Source organism: Nannobrachium achirus (assembly GCF_963921795.1).
Source record: "Nannobrachium achirus genome assembly, chromosome: 13".
Lineage (NCBI taxonomy): Eukaryota > Metazoa > Chordata > Actinopteri > Myctophiformes > Myctophidae > Nannobrachium > Nannobrachium achirus.
Window position 1 is genome coordinate 3,518,604 of NC_137833.1, and position 14,815 is coordinate 3,533,418.

Sequence of the window (14,815 nt, forward strand, 5' to 3'; positions counted from 1 at the left end):
ATTTTCACGACTTTTTCAAAAATAGCAGATCTACAAGCTCGCAGCGCGGCACTCGGTGCCGCGCTGTGAGCTTGTATATCTGCTATTTTTCACTGGTTAAAGCATTCAATAATGCTAGGCCTAAATGGGTTTAATAAACACCTCCCTGTGCAAGTCTCCTCTCTGTACACAAGCCTGAAGGCCTACTATATGCACAGCAAGATAAGAGACCTCTCATTCCAATTCAATTCAATTCAATTCAAAGGAGCTTTATTGGCATGAGAAAACATACGTTTGCATTGCCAAAGCAAGTTTCAAAACATAATAAAAAACTGTTGAAAATGGGGAACATATATAGAGTTGGAGGGGGTACAGCATTGTGCAAACAGAGCTATTGTGTCGCTATGTATATACAGGGTATGAAGCATTTTGGACCAAATATCAGCATTTATTTTTTCTCAATACAATTTCAGTAGCATACAAATGAAGGAAAAGAAAAAAAGCCTCACATTTAAAAGGTGTTTAAAGGTAGCAGCTCTGTTTATACTGTATGTGCAGTGCAGTATAGGTCTGGATGCCGTTCAGTGGTTTGTAGACCTTAGGGTGATGATTGTATTCCATTCTCTAGCCTTCTTTTATCGCAACAGTTCACAAATCTTGCTGCTGTGTTCGCACATTGTTGTATTTCTCCCAGTAGGTATGGGGCGTTTTTTAGTCGTTGGTCAGGTTTACAAACTCACTTTGGGTGTGCGTAATCTGTGGGGAAGTATGCGTCTCTGATGTCTTGGTATAGTGGGCAGGTGGTTAGAAAGTGTAGCTCTGTTTCCACCACATTTTGTGTGCATAGTCTGTCTTCCCTTGGAAGTGGGGTCTGTCTGTGGCGGGCGGCCTTTCTCTATTGCAAGGCTGTGTTCGCTGTGAGTGTACCTTGTCAAGGCTTTCCTAAGTTTTGGTTATTCCAGTGTTGCTGTTGGAATCATGGCTTTGCAGCCAGATGTGGAGCTCCATCGATAATAGACGATATTCTCTCTTGTCTAATCCCCGGAAAATCTGCTCAAGGAAGCGCGCAGAGAAGCAACAAACACCCATCCCCGTCTTTGTGCCGAGTTCGTGAACAGAATGCTCTCCATGCCGAACACGAAGCCATTGTCTCCTTTACCAAGCTAGATCGCCACTTAACAATGGCGGCAAGATCACAAAGAAACACCCGAGAATAGGAGACGCCTATTCACATGTTAATGCTCGTCGAAGAAGCTGCTGTCACACTTTAAAGTTTTTGTTTGGTCTTTCTTTTTTCACCACAGCACAATAGACGGTAGGTATATAATTTATCTCTTCCCCCCCGTCCTCCTGTCCTGCTGCTTGTGAAATGAGAGTGATAAATGTTACCGAAGGCTTATACTTTACCCGCCGTGATGTGGGAAGTTCGTACTCGTAGTTAAATGTCACTCCCAAGGAGAAGGGTTTGTGTTTGAAGCTGTTTGCTTTGCCTGCGAGCATGCCGCTAAGCCATGCCCGTGCCGACAGGTGGGCCGAGTCCCACTAAGCCGTGTGTGGGGTAAACCGCGAACGGGGACCAGTGTGCGGTGTTCACGTGGCACCTTATGACAGCTGGGATCCTGACAGGGGAGAGGGGACGATCAGTCTCTTCATCAATCCCTGTCTTTCTGGCAACCGTCCTGACAGCTGGCCTGGCACCCACCGGTGCCCTGGCCTGACGGGCGGTCCCCTCTCCGTCTCAATCAGAGGTGACACGCATCAAGTCAGCCTACGGTGCCAGGACCAGATGTTGATATACTGTGCCCGTGTTAGGAAGCTGCTTCAGGATACAGTTAAGGATGGGACGATATGAACATTTCATATCACGATTATTTTTGACAAAAGAAATCGCGATTTACGATGTTATCGCGATAATCAAAATCCATTATCCTGGGGCGGAACATGATTTGCCAAAAAAATAGCAGATCTACAAGCTCACAACGCGTTGTGAGCTTGTAGATCGGCTATTCGATAGAGAGTGAGAGAAAAAGACTGTATCAAGTACGTATATTATAAGTATCTTTTACCAATAGAGGGTTTAAAAAATGGTACCGGATATGCAGCTCTGCAAATAAAAGGTGAATTGATCCCAGTGCATGACGGAGGACGATATCACGATCAAATAAATCTCCATAATACGATTATCGCGAGTGTTTTTTATCACGATAAACGATAATATCACTTATCGTCCCATCCCTAGATGCAGTAGGTGTTAGGGAACGAACAAGAACAAAGCGGCACTTTTTTTTATGTTTTCAGAATGCACAAAGTAGAGGGCCCGAATTAAAGTTCGCCTCTTTGAACTAGGGACGGGACGATGCGCGACATTATCGTTTATCGTGATGAAAAACACTCGCGATAATTGTATCGTGGAGATTTAATTTATCGTGATATCGTCCTCCGTCATGCACTGGGATCAATTCACCTTTTATTTTTATCTGAGCTGCATATCCGGTACCACTTAAACCCTCTATGTAAAAGGTACTTATAATATATGTACTTGAGGTTTTTTCACTCTATCAAATATCCTTGCCAAAAAACAGCCGATCTACAAGCTCACAACGCGTCACATTGTGACGCGTTGTGAGCTTGTAGATCTGCTGTTTTTTGGCAAATGTTCCACCCCAGGATAATGGATTTTGATTATCGTGATAAAATCGTAAATGCGCGATTTCTTTTGTCACAATAATCGCGATCTGAATGTTTCATAATATCGTCCCATCCGAAGATGCAGTAGGTGTCAGGGAACGAACAAGAACAAAGCGGCACTTTTTTTATGTTTTTCCGAATGCACAAAGTAGAGGGCCCGAATAAAGTTTGCCTCTTTGCATAAAATGTTCACCCCAGAATAGGGATGCTAGGGTAAATGTGTTTCATTTGCTGCCATTTAACAATACCTTCGTACTCTCATATGCCCCTGTCTCCATAGACTTCCATGTAATTCATAGTGCACGGATCATGCACACCCATGCCTAGATAATGCACCACGTGTGTCCACATTGCTCACAGCTTTCAAACAAAAAAATCAGAATGGAAATCCGTTCAGGCATTCATGAGATACAAGCCATTATGTTTTCCTAAAATGTAAACAAAGATGGCTGCCATGTTTGAAAGATGGGGTTGCTATGGGGGTTAAACATGCAATTTCGCGATTGCTATCATGCCTACTACATTTTTTGGGGTCAAAGATTTTTTTTTTTTTTTTTTTTTAACGTGAAATTCTCGGGTTCCTCGGGCATGGCAGGGCCGTACAGCGGGATTTTTTTCAGGCTCCTCGGCCATAGCAGCAAATGAGTTAAATCGGTGCTGATGGGTTTGATAACACCCATCTTCACAACTTTCACCCAAACACGGAATTGAGTTTTGTAAGCTCACTAGAAACTCGCGCCGCTACGCGGCGCTCCTGTCTAGCCCCCCTCGCCACGTTGTTAAAGAATTGCAATACAATAATTACCTTTTTTAGCTGAAGCAGCATGTAAGTTCGTCATTGCAGGATTGCAAAGGGAGTCCTCCAGTGTGTGCGCTTGCTGGAGTTAGTTTGTTAGCTGGAGTTAGTTTGTTAGCTGGAGTTAGTTTGTTAGCTGGAGTTGTTTTGTTGTCCTCCTGTGTGTGCTTGCTGCCGGAGTTGTTTTGTTTGTCGCGCTAATGGTTTTGTGGATCAGCTGTGAGATTCAGTGGGCTGGCCGTGGGCTGGGTGGAGCGTAACCGTGACAACAGCTGCTTGCAGGCTTGTTATATGTGCTGGTGTAGGGTTACAGATCCATGGGCTGGGCGGACGTTAAGATCCCCTGGACTGGGCGGACGTTATAGCCAATTGGAGTGCTGCATTTGGTCGTGTCTAACAAATAAATAAAAACCGCTGGCTGCAGTTTACAAATGTATGTATAGATGAATAGCTAATGTTATCAAACGCCTTTTATTTTTTATTTTTCTGTAACATCGCCAACATTTGTTAGTCTCTGGATATGGCCTGACCAGGGACGTGCTGGCCATTGGGAAAAGCGGGACAACTCCCGAACGACCGGTTCATTCCTGGCCGGTCCAGGCCGGCCATTAGGAAAAAAATACGAATAAAATGTCGGCCTTCGTTCCATTTTGGGGGCTGGGTGGCCAACAAAGTAAATCGTCACTGTCGGGCAGAAACCTTGTATCTCCAAGTTTCAAATTTGTAATTTTTTTTGCAAAGCAAAGCCCTGCTTTCATCATACAAGGCCGTTGCACAAAAGTAGTGAAAACAGCAGATCTGCAAGCACACAACGCCTCGCACCGCGAGGCCTTGTGTGCTTGTAGATCGTCTGTTTTCACTAGTTTAAATCATTTTTAAAATGGTTTTGGGTTAGGGTTTCCACCCGACAATGACAAAATATAACTCATGTAATTGGCTCACTGGCTTGTCACTTGTCATGATCTGAAATGGCAAATCTCTGAGTAGCAACAATGAGGGCCTCTACAACTCTTTTTCCCGGGCTGAATCAGGGGCCCAGCACGTCCCTGGGCCTGACATTATGTTTGAATAATTGCAACTCACCTAGTAAACTGTTTCAATTTCTCCTGAACAATGTCATCATTATTTTATCTAAGCTATGTCTAGGTGCAGCCACAATTCAAAGGAGAATGTGTTGGACAGAGAACTGAATGGAAGCACTGATGGAAAAGTAACCCTGTGTTAAAAATGAAAACCCATCTACAATATCTTCTCTCATGCTTTGGAAACAGCAAAGACTTGGAAATATGAAAAGCTATGTCAACGCTTGTGTATTAAAGTAGACATTTCATGCAGTTTTTTCAAAAAGATATTGTATCTGTTCAGGGACTTGAAATGTGTGTGTGTTTTTTTTTTAAAACCAACCTTCGATAAGACATTTTCATTTTTGTTCTCTTTGCATGTGTTTTCATCTTATCCAGCTACAGTACAGTGATAAATGACCTGTTCTGTCTGCTGTGCGAGTTGTTGAGGGAGTTTGTCTGTCAGTCAAACTTCTTGTTAGGGCGAAGAAGCGCACATAGTGAGCACTGCCTGCTGCTTTGAGACAAGACACCATTACAGTGTACCGTGTAGTGTAGTGAAGTGGTAGGAGGTCCATTTGGTTACTCTCTGAGGCTCCACGAGTTACAATGGATAAAAGAACACGGAGGTTTGGTGGAATAAAAGTTAGACCAAGGCACTCTTTTTTTTTTTTTTTTTTTTGCATTTTTCACCCAGTGCCAATTATATGTAAAATCCTGGGCTCTGCTCTCCCTCTGCCGCGCCTGGGGAGACAACGGACTGACCTCATACTTCCTTCAATGCATGAGTAGTCCAAGTTGTTTCTTATCACCTGACGGGGGGGATTTCCCTGGTTTGGACGTAGTGCGTGGACGGAACACGTTATTCCAACCAGTTGCTTTCCCCTCCATCAAGCGCCCCGACTGGCCAGGGGGAGGCATTATTGAGACCAGGATTACTGCATGTTTTTGTGAGGGTATCAACCCTAGGAGACACGGGGAGAACATGCAAACTCCACACAGAAAGGCCCTATCGCCGACCCCACCTAGGGTGTGGGCGCTGATGACGCGGAGGGAGAAACACGCCCCCAGCACCCACAGCGTCCCCCGGCGGCAATCGAACCCAGGACCTTTTGGGCTGTGAGGTGAAGCGCTAACCACTGCGCCATCATGCCCCCTCGACCAAGGGACTCTTGGGGGAAAGTTAAAAAGCCTTTATTTCAGGGCTAATGCGTAGCAGGAATATAAAGAAATGCACCTACGCGTTGCGGCACATTATGCCTTCTTCAGGGTGACTAAGCAAAAATGCAGAACACACATGGCTTTTATAGGAAACAGGATATGACATCACAAGCTCATATATATGTTGATTGGGAGGCTAACACCACGCCAAGACATAATGTAGACTTATAGAGAACATGAAAACCTACCCAATACCACTTTAAAACACCAAAAAGAAAACAAAAAATAAACAAAACAGTTTGTAGGTACTCAAGCACAAAAAAATAATCACTTTACAATAATTCCAAATCCCTTAGCAGACCAAACAATTATAAAAAAAGGTGCATAATCTATTTCATCATTGAGGCCTGGAAACTCCATAGCTTCAAGTTTAAAACTCCAAAAGGTTTCTCTTTGTAAGAGATGTTTTAGTCTATCCCTTGCCTGACTGCGAGCGCCAGACATCTCACACTACGTTTCACTTCGGGATGAGAGTCTGAAATTGAGGGCAGACATTCTATTTCGGCGGGGGGGGGGGCTAAAGCCTATTGACGTCACACACACACACACACACACATACACACACACACACACACGCGACGGCGACGTGGCGTGACATTGCAAAAATACGTTATTTCTCATAACATATTATATGTCTGCATGTTTACGTTAGTGCAAAATGGTATTAAAACGTGAAGAAACGGCACTATTTCATAGTTTATTAAAATAATACGAGTCGAGTCTGACTCCGCCATGACAGTTTTCACGGACTAATCAGAGTCCACTAGACTCTCACGTGGGCAGAGGACACCAATCAGAGTCCACGAGCGAGTCTCACGTGAGCTCAAGAGCTCTGTTTGGAGGGGGCTGGGACCGGAGCAGCCTACCACGTGCCCCAAGCATACAACCCTGATTGGCCCATTCAATGCGCCCGCTCTTTGGGCGCTTTCGAAATAGATTAAAATGTGTGCAGCTTCAGTCCACACTACACACCACCCACCAGCAGGGGGTGGTGATGTGCGGACTGAAGTGTCAGGCTAGTCTATCCCCACCCCTCCGGGAATTGAGGATTGGTGGGTTGGGCAGCCCCAGCGGGTTAATCAATTTAAATAGACACATAATGATCATTATTATATTCATCATTAAGCATAAACAAACTTCACAATGGGTGTAATTAAGATATTGGCTTAGAACTATATATTTTCGAGTCCACAGATATACAAATACAAAGAGGAATTCATGGTAGTCCAGAGTACGTCCTGGTTTTAATGCGGTGTGAGAGAACGGTCGTTGTTGAGTTGAGATATGGGGAAGAAGGGTTGCCCTATGTTAGGTAATATTGGGAGGCAAATCAAACAACCCGTTGGTGTATAACACTTTAATAGACCACAAGAAATGACAACTGCGTGTTCGGATTTCATTCGTGGAGGTAGTAGAAGGCACACGGAACACAACAAAATGAAGAAAAAGTGTAATTTGATGTAATGCGTCCTTTAGTTTAGAAAAGTGTTCACTTAAGAATTATTTCAAAGCCAGTCATTCAGTCAAGGTATGTATTTGAAAAAAGACATATGGTGGTTCTCCTTTTTTTCCTCTTCTCACCGTCTACTCAGATATTTGCTCTGGGGGTAAATGTGTCCGTGACCTTTAAATGACAGCCCGGCAGCGGAATGTGGAACAATGGGAAAAGGAAAATAATCTGAAACAAGCGCTGCTCGCTGAAATATCCCCAAAGTGCACATACATCATTTGAGCTATACGGGGGGGGGGGGGGGGGGGCAGGCTCTTAGCGCTTGGCAGGCACACTGCGGCATCAGAGTGGCCAGGCTCTCTCTCTCTCTCTCTCTGTCAGAGGGCAGAACTGTAACTCTAACCCATTCAGAACGGGTACAGAACGTTGTTGTGTATCATTATTTTATGCTTTAACTATTGAAAAATAGCAGATATACAAGCTCACAGCGCGGCACCGAGTGCCGCGCTGCGAGCTTGTAGATCTGCTATTTTTTGAAAAATCGTGAAAATTTGAATTTTGACCCGATTCTATAAGTGTCTTTTGAATCCTTCTAAGGTTTTTTTTTAAAAAACCCTATGTTTCTATGTCAGCAATCTGGCCAGCCATCGTCAAAGAAAAGGTCCTTTTCACTTCAACTGGAGCTCAGTTAGTCTGTTCTCGAGAGACTACTATGTCTGTGGTTCTCAAACCTTTTCATGTGAAGGACCCCCCCAAAAATGATATTTATTTGGCCACGGACCCGCATCTCAAAAAAATATTTAGTTCCAGGGACCACCCAGAAGTAAAATTTGAGTTACAACCGCGCTGTGAGCTTGTATATCTGCTATTTTTCACTGGTTAAAGCATTCAATAATTCTAGGCCTAAATGGGCTAATGGCTTCTCTCTCTCTCTCTCTCTCTGCTCTCTCTCTCTCTCTTCCTCCCGCAGATGGCCTACCTGCTCTGTCTTTCTCCATCAGCTCCCTGACCCTGCTCGGCATGCTGGCAGTGATCACTTACACGGTGAGTGGGGGAGGGGCCTGAGAAGTCTGATCCGTTGTCAGGGAGGGCCATAACGGGCCATAAAATAACACTCCCCTTCCAACGAGATGATGATCTCCAAAATGTTTGCTAGCCCACTAACTTAATGGACATGGCCTGTTCCGTTCCGTTCGTCGCCCCGTGGAGTACATTTGACTTATGCAACTTTGGGTAACATCCTTCAAAAAAAAAGTAGAACAAATTACTTTTGTTTTTTTTGTCGCACATTTGTCATTTTGTGTTGACTGTATGACATTCTTTTTTTCATGGAACAACATATTTTGAGATGGGGGGTCTGCAGCCGAATAAATGTAATTTTGGGGGTCCTTGACATGAAAAAGTTTGAAAACCACTGATTTAGAGGAAGGATTTAGAAGTCGTGTCAAAGATCGGGTCAAAGATATTCAAAGACTCTTGCACACATTTTTACATTTTTCAAAAAATAGCAGATCTACAAGCTCGCTATATCTGCTATTTTTCAATAGTTAACACGATGGATGCCAGAGGTTTCCATAAATAATGTCGGTTAACTGCCATAATCGAATCCTATGTTGTTTACCTGTTTTTTGTATTGCTCTGTGCACGCTGTGCGTGCCCATGGTGCGCGCGGCTGCTGCCATTCATGGCCGCCCCGCGTGTCAAATTAATTTACATACACACTATGCATGCACATGCAGAAAAGCAGTCTATCTGTAACCAGGTGTGGGGAAAAAATGGAAATAAGGCATTTCATCTCTTTATTCTATGCTATTCATTATCTGGGTTAGGGCAAGCAGTGGATCTAAAGCAGAAAAACATTGAAGACTATAATGCAATTGTTTTTACTAATATCGTGATAATTAAACAACAACATTAACGAATATCGAAGGTTTTTCTAATATCGCCCAGCCTTTGTATAGACTCCGGTCACCCATATGGGCTTTACGTGGGTTGAAGCTAGTTTTGTGCACAAAGAGTTTGACATCATTTTAGTGCGCATGCAGCCGGCAGACGGTCTTTCAGTGAATGCTGTGTGAATCTAAAGTTTTGGCATTCAATCACTCAGACGGCTGCCAGAGACGATCACATGATATGTGCTCCACCCTCCATCACACTTATCTGCTGTCTATATATATATATATATATATATATATATCTAGCTATATAGCTATCACAATGTCCAGGCATTAATATATGCCTGCGTTCTGATTCTCCCAGCATTCTGACGTCTACATTTCCGTCTCTTTTTCCCCCCTTCCCTCCCTCCAAGATATGAAAGATTGACTATCCCGTAACACTTGTTAATGTCGTCCATTTCTCACAGTCATTATGATGGTAACTAGACTGTGAACATTCCCTGGAAGGCGGCTGGCTGATGGTTGTGCTGTCGATACAGACGGCTGCCAGACAGAGCTGGACGGTTTAACCCATTTAGAACGGGTACACATCGTTGTGTATCATTATTTGATGCTTTTACTATAAAAAAAATAGCAGATATACAAGCTCACTGCGAGCTTGTAGATCTGCTATTTTTTTTTAAATCGTGAAAATTCAAATTTTGACCCGATTCTATAAGTGTCTTTTGAATCCTTCTAAGGTTTGTTGAAAACCTATGTTTCTATGTCAGCAATCTGGCCAGCCATCGTCAAAGAAAAGGTCCTTTTCACTTAAATGGAGCTCAGTTAGTCTGTTCTTGAGAGACTACTATGTCAGTGGTTCTCAAACCTTTTCATGTGAAGGACCCCCAAAATGATATTTATTTGGCCATGGACCCCCATCTCAAAATATCTACCCCCCAGAACCCCCCAGAAGCAAAATTTGAGTTACAAATTAAACGTTTGCTTTAAAAATACATAATTATATTCAATTATATTCCTACAAGCTCGCAGCTTGTAGATCTGCTATTTTTCAACAGCTAAAGCATTCAATAGTTCTAGGCCTAAATGGGTTTAAAAAGGGACTAATGTGCAGGTATGGGCTCAGTGTCCCAGAGTGACAGCCAATGCCCATCTCTGATTCCTTGTCGAGCCTCAAAACCATCCATCTTCTTCCTACTCGTGCAACAATCCAACGCAAAGCGCTCTCAATAAATAATACAACTTATAGTGAGCTGTACGACCGATCCTCCTGTAGGAACTCTAATCCCTCTCAGCCGGGATTCACGCACTGCTTTCTGTATTTGCCTTTTCACTGTTTTTATTTTTTTAACCCATTTAGGCCTACAATTATTTTATACTTTAGCTATTGACAAATAGCAGATCTACAAGCTTGCAGCGAGGAACTCTGTGCCGTGTTGTGAGCTTGTATATCTGCTATTTTTGAAAAATCGTATTTTTTAACTCAAATATTTGCTTCTGGAGGGGTCCCTAGAACAACATATTTTGAGATGGGGGGGTCCTTGGCCAAATACATAGGTTTTTCAAAAAAACCTTAGAAGGATTTAGAAGCTGCGCTGTGAGCTTGTAGATCTGCTATTTTTTAATAGTTAAAGCATAATATATGCGTTCCCGGTCTAAACGGACTAAAAGAGCGGTTAATTACCCAGAATAAAGTGTTGATTGAGGGTGGAAAATGTGCCCCCGGCTCTGCATTGACCCCATGTTGTTCCAGGCTCGATGAGCACCCTGTGGAAATCACAACTCCTGGCGCGCCTTTTGTTTTTGATGTTCTTTGTTTTGATCCAAGTCAATCAAAGAAATGAACCCCCTGGAACAAAACAGCTGGGGCTTCCCGCCCTCTACAGTGTCTCTCTCTCTCTCTCTCTCTCTCCCCTCTCTCTCTCTCTCTCTCTCCCTCCTCTCTCTCTCTCTCTCTCTCCTCTCTCTCTCTCTCTCTCCCTCTCTCTCTCTCTCTCTCTCTCTCCTCTCTCTCTCTCCTCTCCTCTCTCTCTCTCTCTCTCCCTCTCCCTCTCTCTCTCTCTCTCTCTCTCTCTCTCGCGCGCGCGCGTACATAGACATGCACACAGTTCTCCCCCACTTGTGCACACAGTTTTTTTCATCTCTCATCCTTTCATGTACTTTCTCGGTGCTCTCTGTTCTGCCCTATCTTTGAGCTGCAAAGCCCTTCTCGGTGGCACCCTACCCAGCCATACCATATTTGCAAAGGAGCTGTTGGTGATTTATCATTCTTTGCTTTGTGTTACTATTATGCATGATTAACCTAATGGAATCTAAGTGACGGGCGCCGTACGCAGCAGCAATGTTGTCCATGACTCCTTGGGTTAATTTATCACTAGTTTTTTTGTGCCTATAGGTGGCCACTCACCGTTAATTCAAACAACTCTCTGGGATGTAAACTGCATATAGCACTGCTGCAGCCTGGTGCACTTTAAGTAAATGCAAGTGCAAGCAGCTTCGAGCTTTCACTTTTTTTCTCCCCTTTGTCCTTTTCCCCTCCTTTTTTTTCTGTTTCTTTTTTGGCCAGCCTGATACTTCTTGTGGTGCCACCAAATTAATATTCAACCGCAGCAGATTGCAAAACGTCTGAGTCTTCTTCTGTGAGATGCTTTTGTCCTACTCGTTAGGCCTAGCGCAGTGGGTGTCTATATTTATCAGTCTGTCTGAATGTCTGTCCCTTTGAGCGGTGGTCAGCCGCTCCTCCAGAGTGCAATATGTTCGTGTGTGGCTGCCTATAACTGGCTCTGTGGCTGGCTTTGTCCGTAGCAGGAGTGGCACTGTTGAGTCACACACACGCGCGTGTGCACGCATGCACGCACACACACACACACACACAGCACACATGCCACACACACACACACACACACACACACACACACACACACACACACACTGTAGCTGCACGCACACATACACACACACACACACACACACACACACACACACACACACACACACACACACACACACACACTGTAGCTGCACGCACACACACACGCACACACACACACACACACACACACACACACACACACACACACACACACACACACACACACACACACACACACTGTAGCTGCACACACACACACACACACACACACACACACACACACACACACACACACACACACACACTGTAGCTGCACACACACACACACACACACACACACACACACACACACACACACACACACTGTAGCTGCACGCACACACACACACACACACACACACACACACACACACACACACACACACACACACACACACACACACACACTGTAGCTGCACGCACACACACGCACGCACACACACACACACACACACACACACACACACACACACACACACACACACACACACACACACACACACACACACACTGTAGCTGCACACACACACACACACACACACACACACACACACACACACACACACACACACTGTAGCTGCACACACACACACACACACACACACACACACACACACACACACACACACACACTGTAGCTGCACGCACACACACACACACACACACACACACACGTGCACACATGCATGCACTCAGGCGTTGTTGCGCAGCCTCCACTGCTCAGTTCTGCCCCAGAATAATGGATGTTGGGGGTATTTTGATCATTGTGATAATATCTTAAATCGCAATTATTTTGGTTCCAATAATCGTGATATGAAATGTCCATATCGTCCCATCCCTTACCCTCATGCAATTCATACTCTTTAAATTGTCAAAGTAAAATAAAAAAAGAAAATAGAATGGCTGATCTACAAGCTCACAACACGTCACAACACATTTTGAGCTTGCAGACTGGCTATTTTTGCTATTTGTCGTACAATAAATTATACAGGGCTTCGCTTCAGCGGTTAAGGAGTCATACGTAGATAAACATTATTCAGTGAGTTCGTTATTTAAAGAGGTGGTCTAATAGGCCACCTGGTGGGGTTATAATGTGCTTATTTGTCTTCCCTGTGTATTTGTGTTTACTTCCTGAAAGCTGAAAGCCTCTTAGTCAAAAGGCCCAGTGGAAAAAACACAGATTAAATGACATCATATAATCAACCCCTCCCCTTTTACCATACACTGTGGGTGTGGCTATCTTCAGCTGGGTCACCTCCCACCTGAACAACCAGGCATACTTAATGAACTGGTGGGTGTGGCCACATACTTAATGAACTGGTGGGTGTGGCCACATAAAAACACAATTTTCCCTGATTTTTGAATCCAAGTACCCCCTGTACCCGACAACATTTTCCTCATACAACTGCAATTAAAACTATTGGTATATGATGCTATGTTAAACCCCCTTTTCAAGAATATAACATCACAAAAAATAAGAACTGGAGTGAGAGTTTCAAACGGTGCCTCCTGAACAGATTTATTTTTCAACACTGTGGCCATAGCATTTTAGTCAGTTTTCATGTCAATAACTTACATTCAAACACATCCCAGTTGAACTGGTACCATGTCATTTGGGTTATTATCATCTATCAGGCTCCAAGTGTCATCATTAAACATAACAGTAAATGTTTTTTCTTCTTCCAATTCAAATTGTAGTCAATTATTTAACTATGAATAATATTATCATGATACTTCTATTTTTCTTTAGGGGGTGCATTTTCTGAGTACCCCCTGCAGTACCTCCGCGTACCCCTAGGGGTACACGTACCCCTATTTGAGAAACACTGGCGTAGAATGCACGTGTGTCCTTATTTACGGACTTGGTGCTGTGCAAACTGTTGGTCTTGCTGCCAGATTTGGTGGGCATTTTTTGCCTCCTACCCAAGCGGGCAAATGATGTAAGAAGAAAAAAACAAACGGCTACCCCTGACTGACCCTCTGGCCTAGTGGTTCCCACAGTGGCGAGCTATAAAACGCTGCACGCTATCATGAGTCGCCAGGCGGGCAGCCACCCACCCTCTGTCTGCTGCTGCTGCTGCCGCCAGGGTACAGGAGGTGGTATTGTTTGTGTTTGTACTGAGAATAATGGCATCTGCAGCCGTAGCCGCGTTCGCTCGGCACGCACTTTAAGACAATGTTCATGTGTTTTCTGAGTGAAACAAACAAGCACAACCAAAAGATAAATAAACACTGCCTGTGCCTGGAGTGTGTTTTGGTTTGATATGATTATCCACACTGCAGAAGAGAGCTCAGTTGAGCTGAATTCTGAGTTCCTGTGATGACTCTGTCCATACCCACCAACTAATTCATTATAGTTTAAATATTTCGTTTTTTTAAACGCTGCAATTCACGGGTTGCATTTGTAGTCCTACACCGGCCATGTTGAGGAGGCGTTCTGATTGGCGTAGTGTAATGACCCTTATGTCTAGGAGTGCTTCAACCCAGGTCTCCTCAAAAGAGAGAATCCCTGTTTGACCCCCCGAACCCTGTGCTTTGTGAGCTTCATGCAGTACTACTTGTCAACCAGTAGGTTGTCCTACCTGATCCCAGGGTCTAAATGTCTAGTTAGGATACCATGGATCCAACCCCTGCAGATGTGCTAGTAGTTATATTATAGGCCTAGACTCATTGAATGCCTTAACCAGTGAAAAATAGCAGATATACAAGCTCACAGCGCTTCACCAAGTGCCGCGCTGCGAGCTTGTAGATCTGCTATTTTTTGAAAAAGTCGTGAAAATGTGTGCAAATCTTTGAATATATGTATTTTCA

The 14,815-nt window shown here is 44.0% G+C and overlaps 1 protein-coding gene across 2 annotated transcripts in view; it reads left to right on the forward strand.

Moving 5' to 3' along the window:
* lmbrd1 (LMBR1 domain containing 1) overlaps window positions 1-14,815 on the forward strand; it is a 438,470-nt gene that overhangs the window by 77,736 nt on the left and 345,919 nt on the right. For both annotated transcript variants that reach the window (XR_013962669.1, XM_080741062.1), the window contains exon 7: window positions 8,166-8,239. Coding sequence is in view for 1 of the 2 variants with exons in the window: in XM_080741062.1 (XP_080597188.1) it covers window positions 8,166-8,239 (74 nt within the window). In the remaining variant the exon portion in view is untranslated. The remainder of the gene's footprint in view (window positions 1-8,165; window positions 8,240-14,815) is intronic.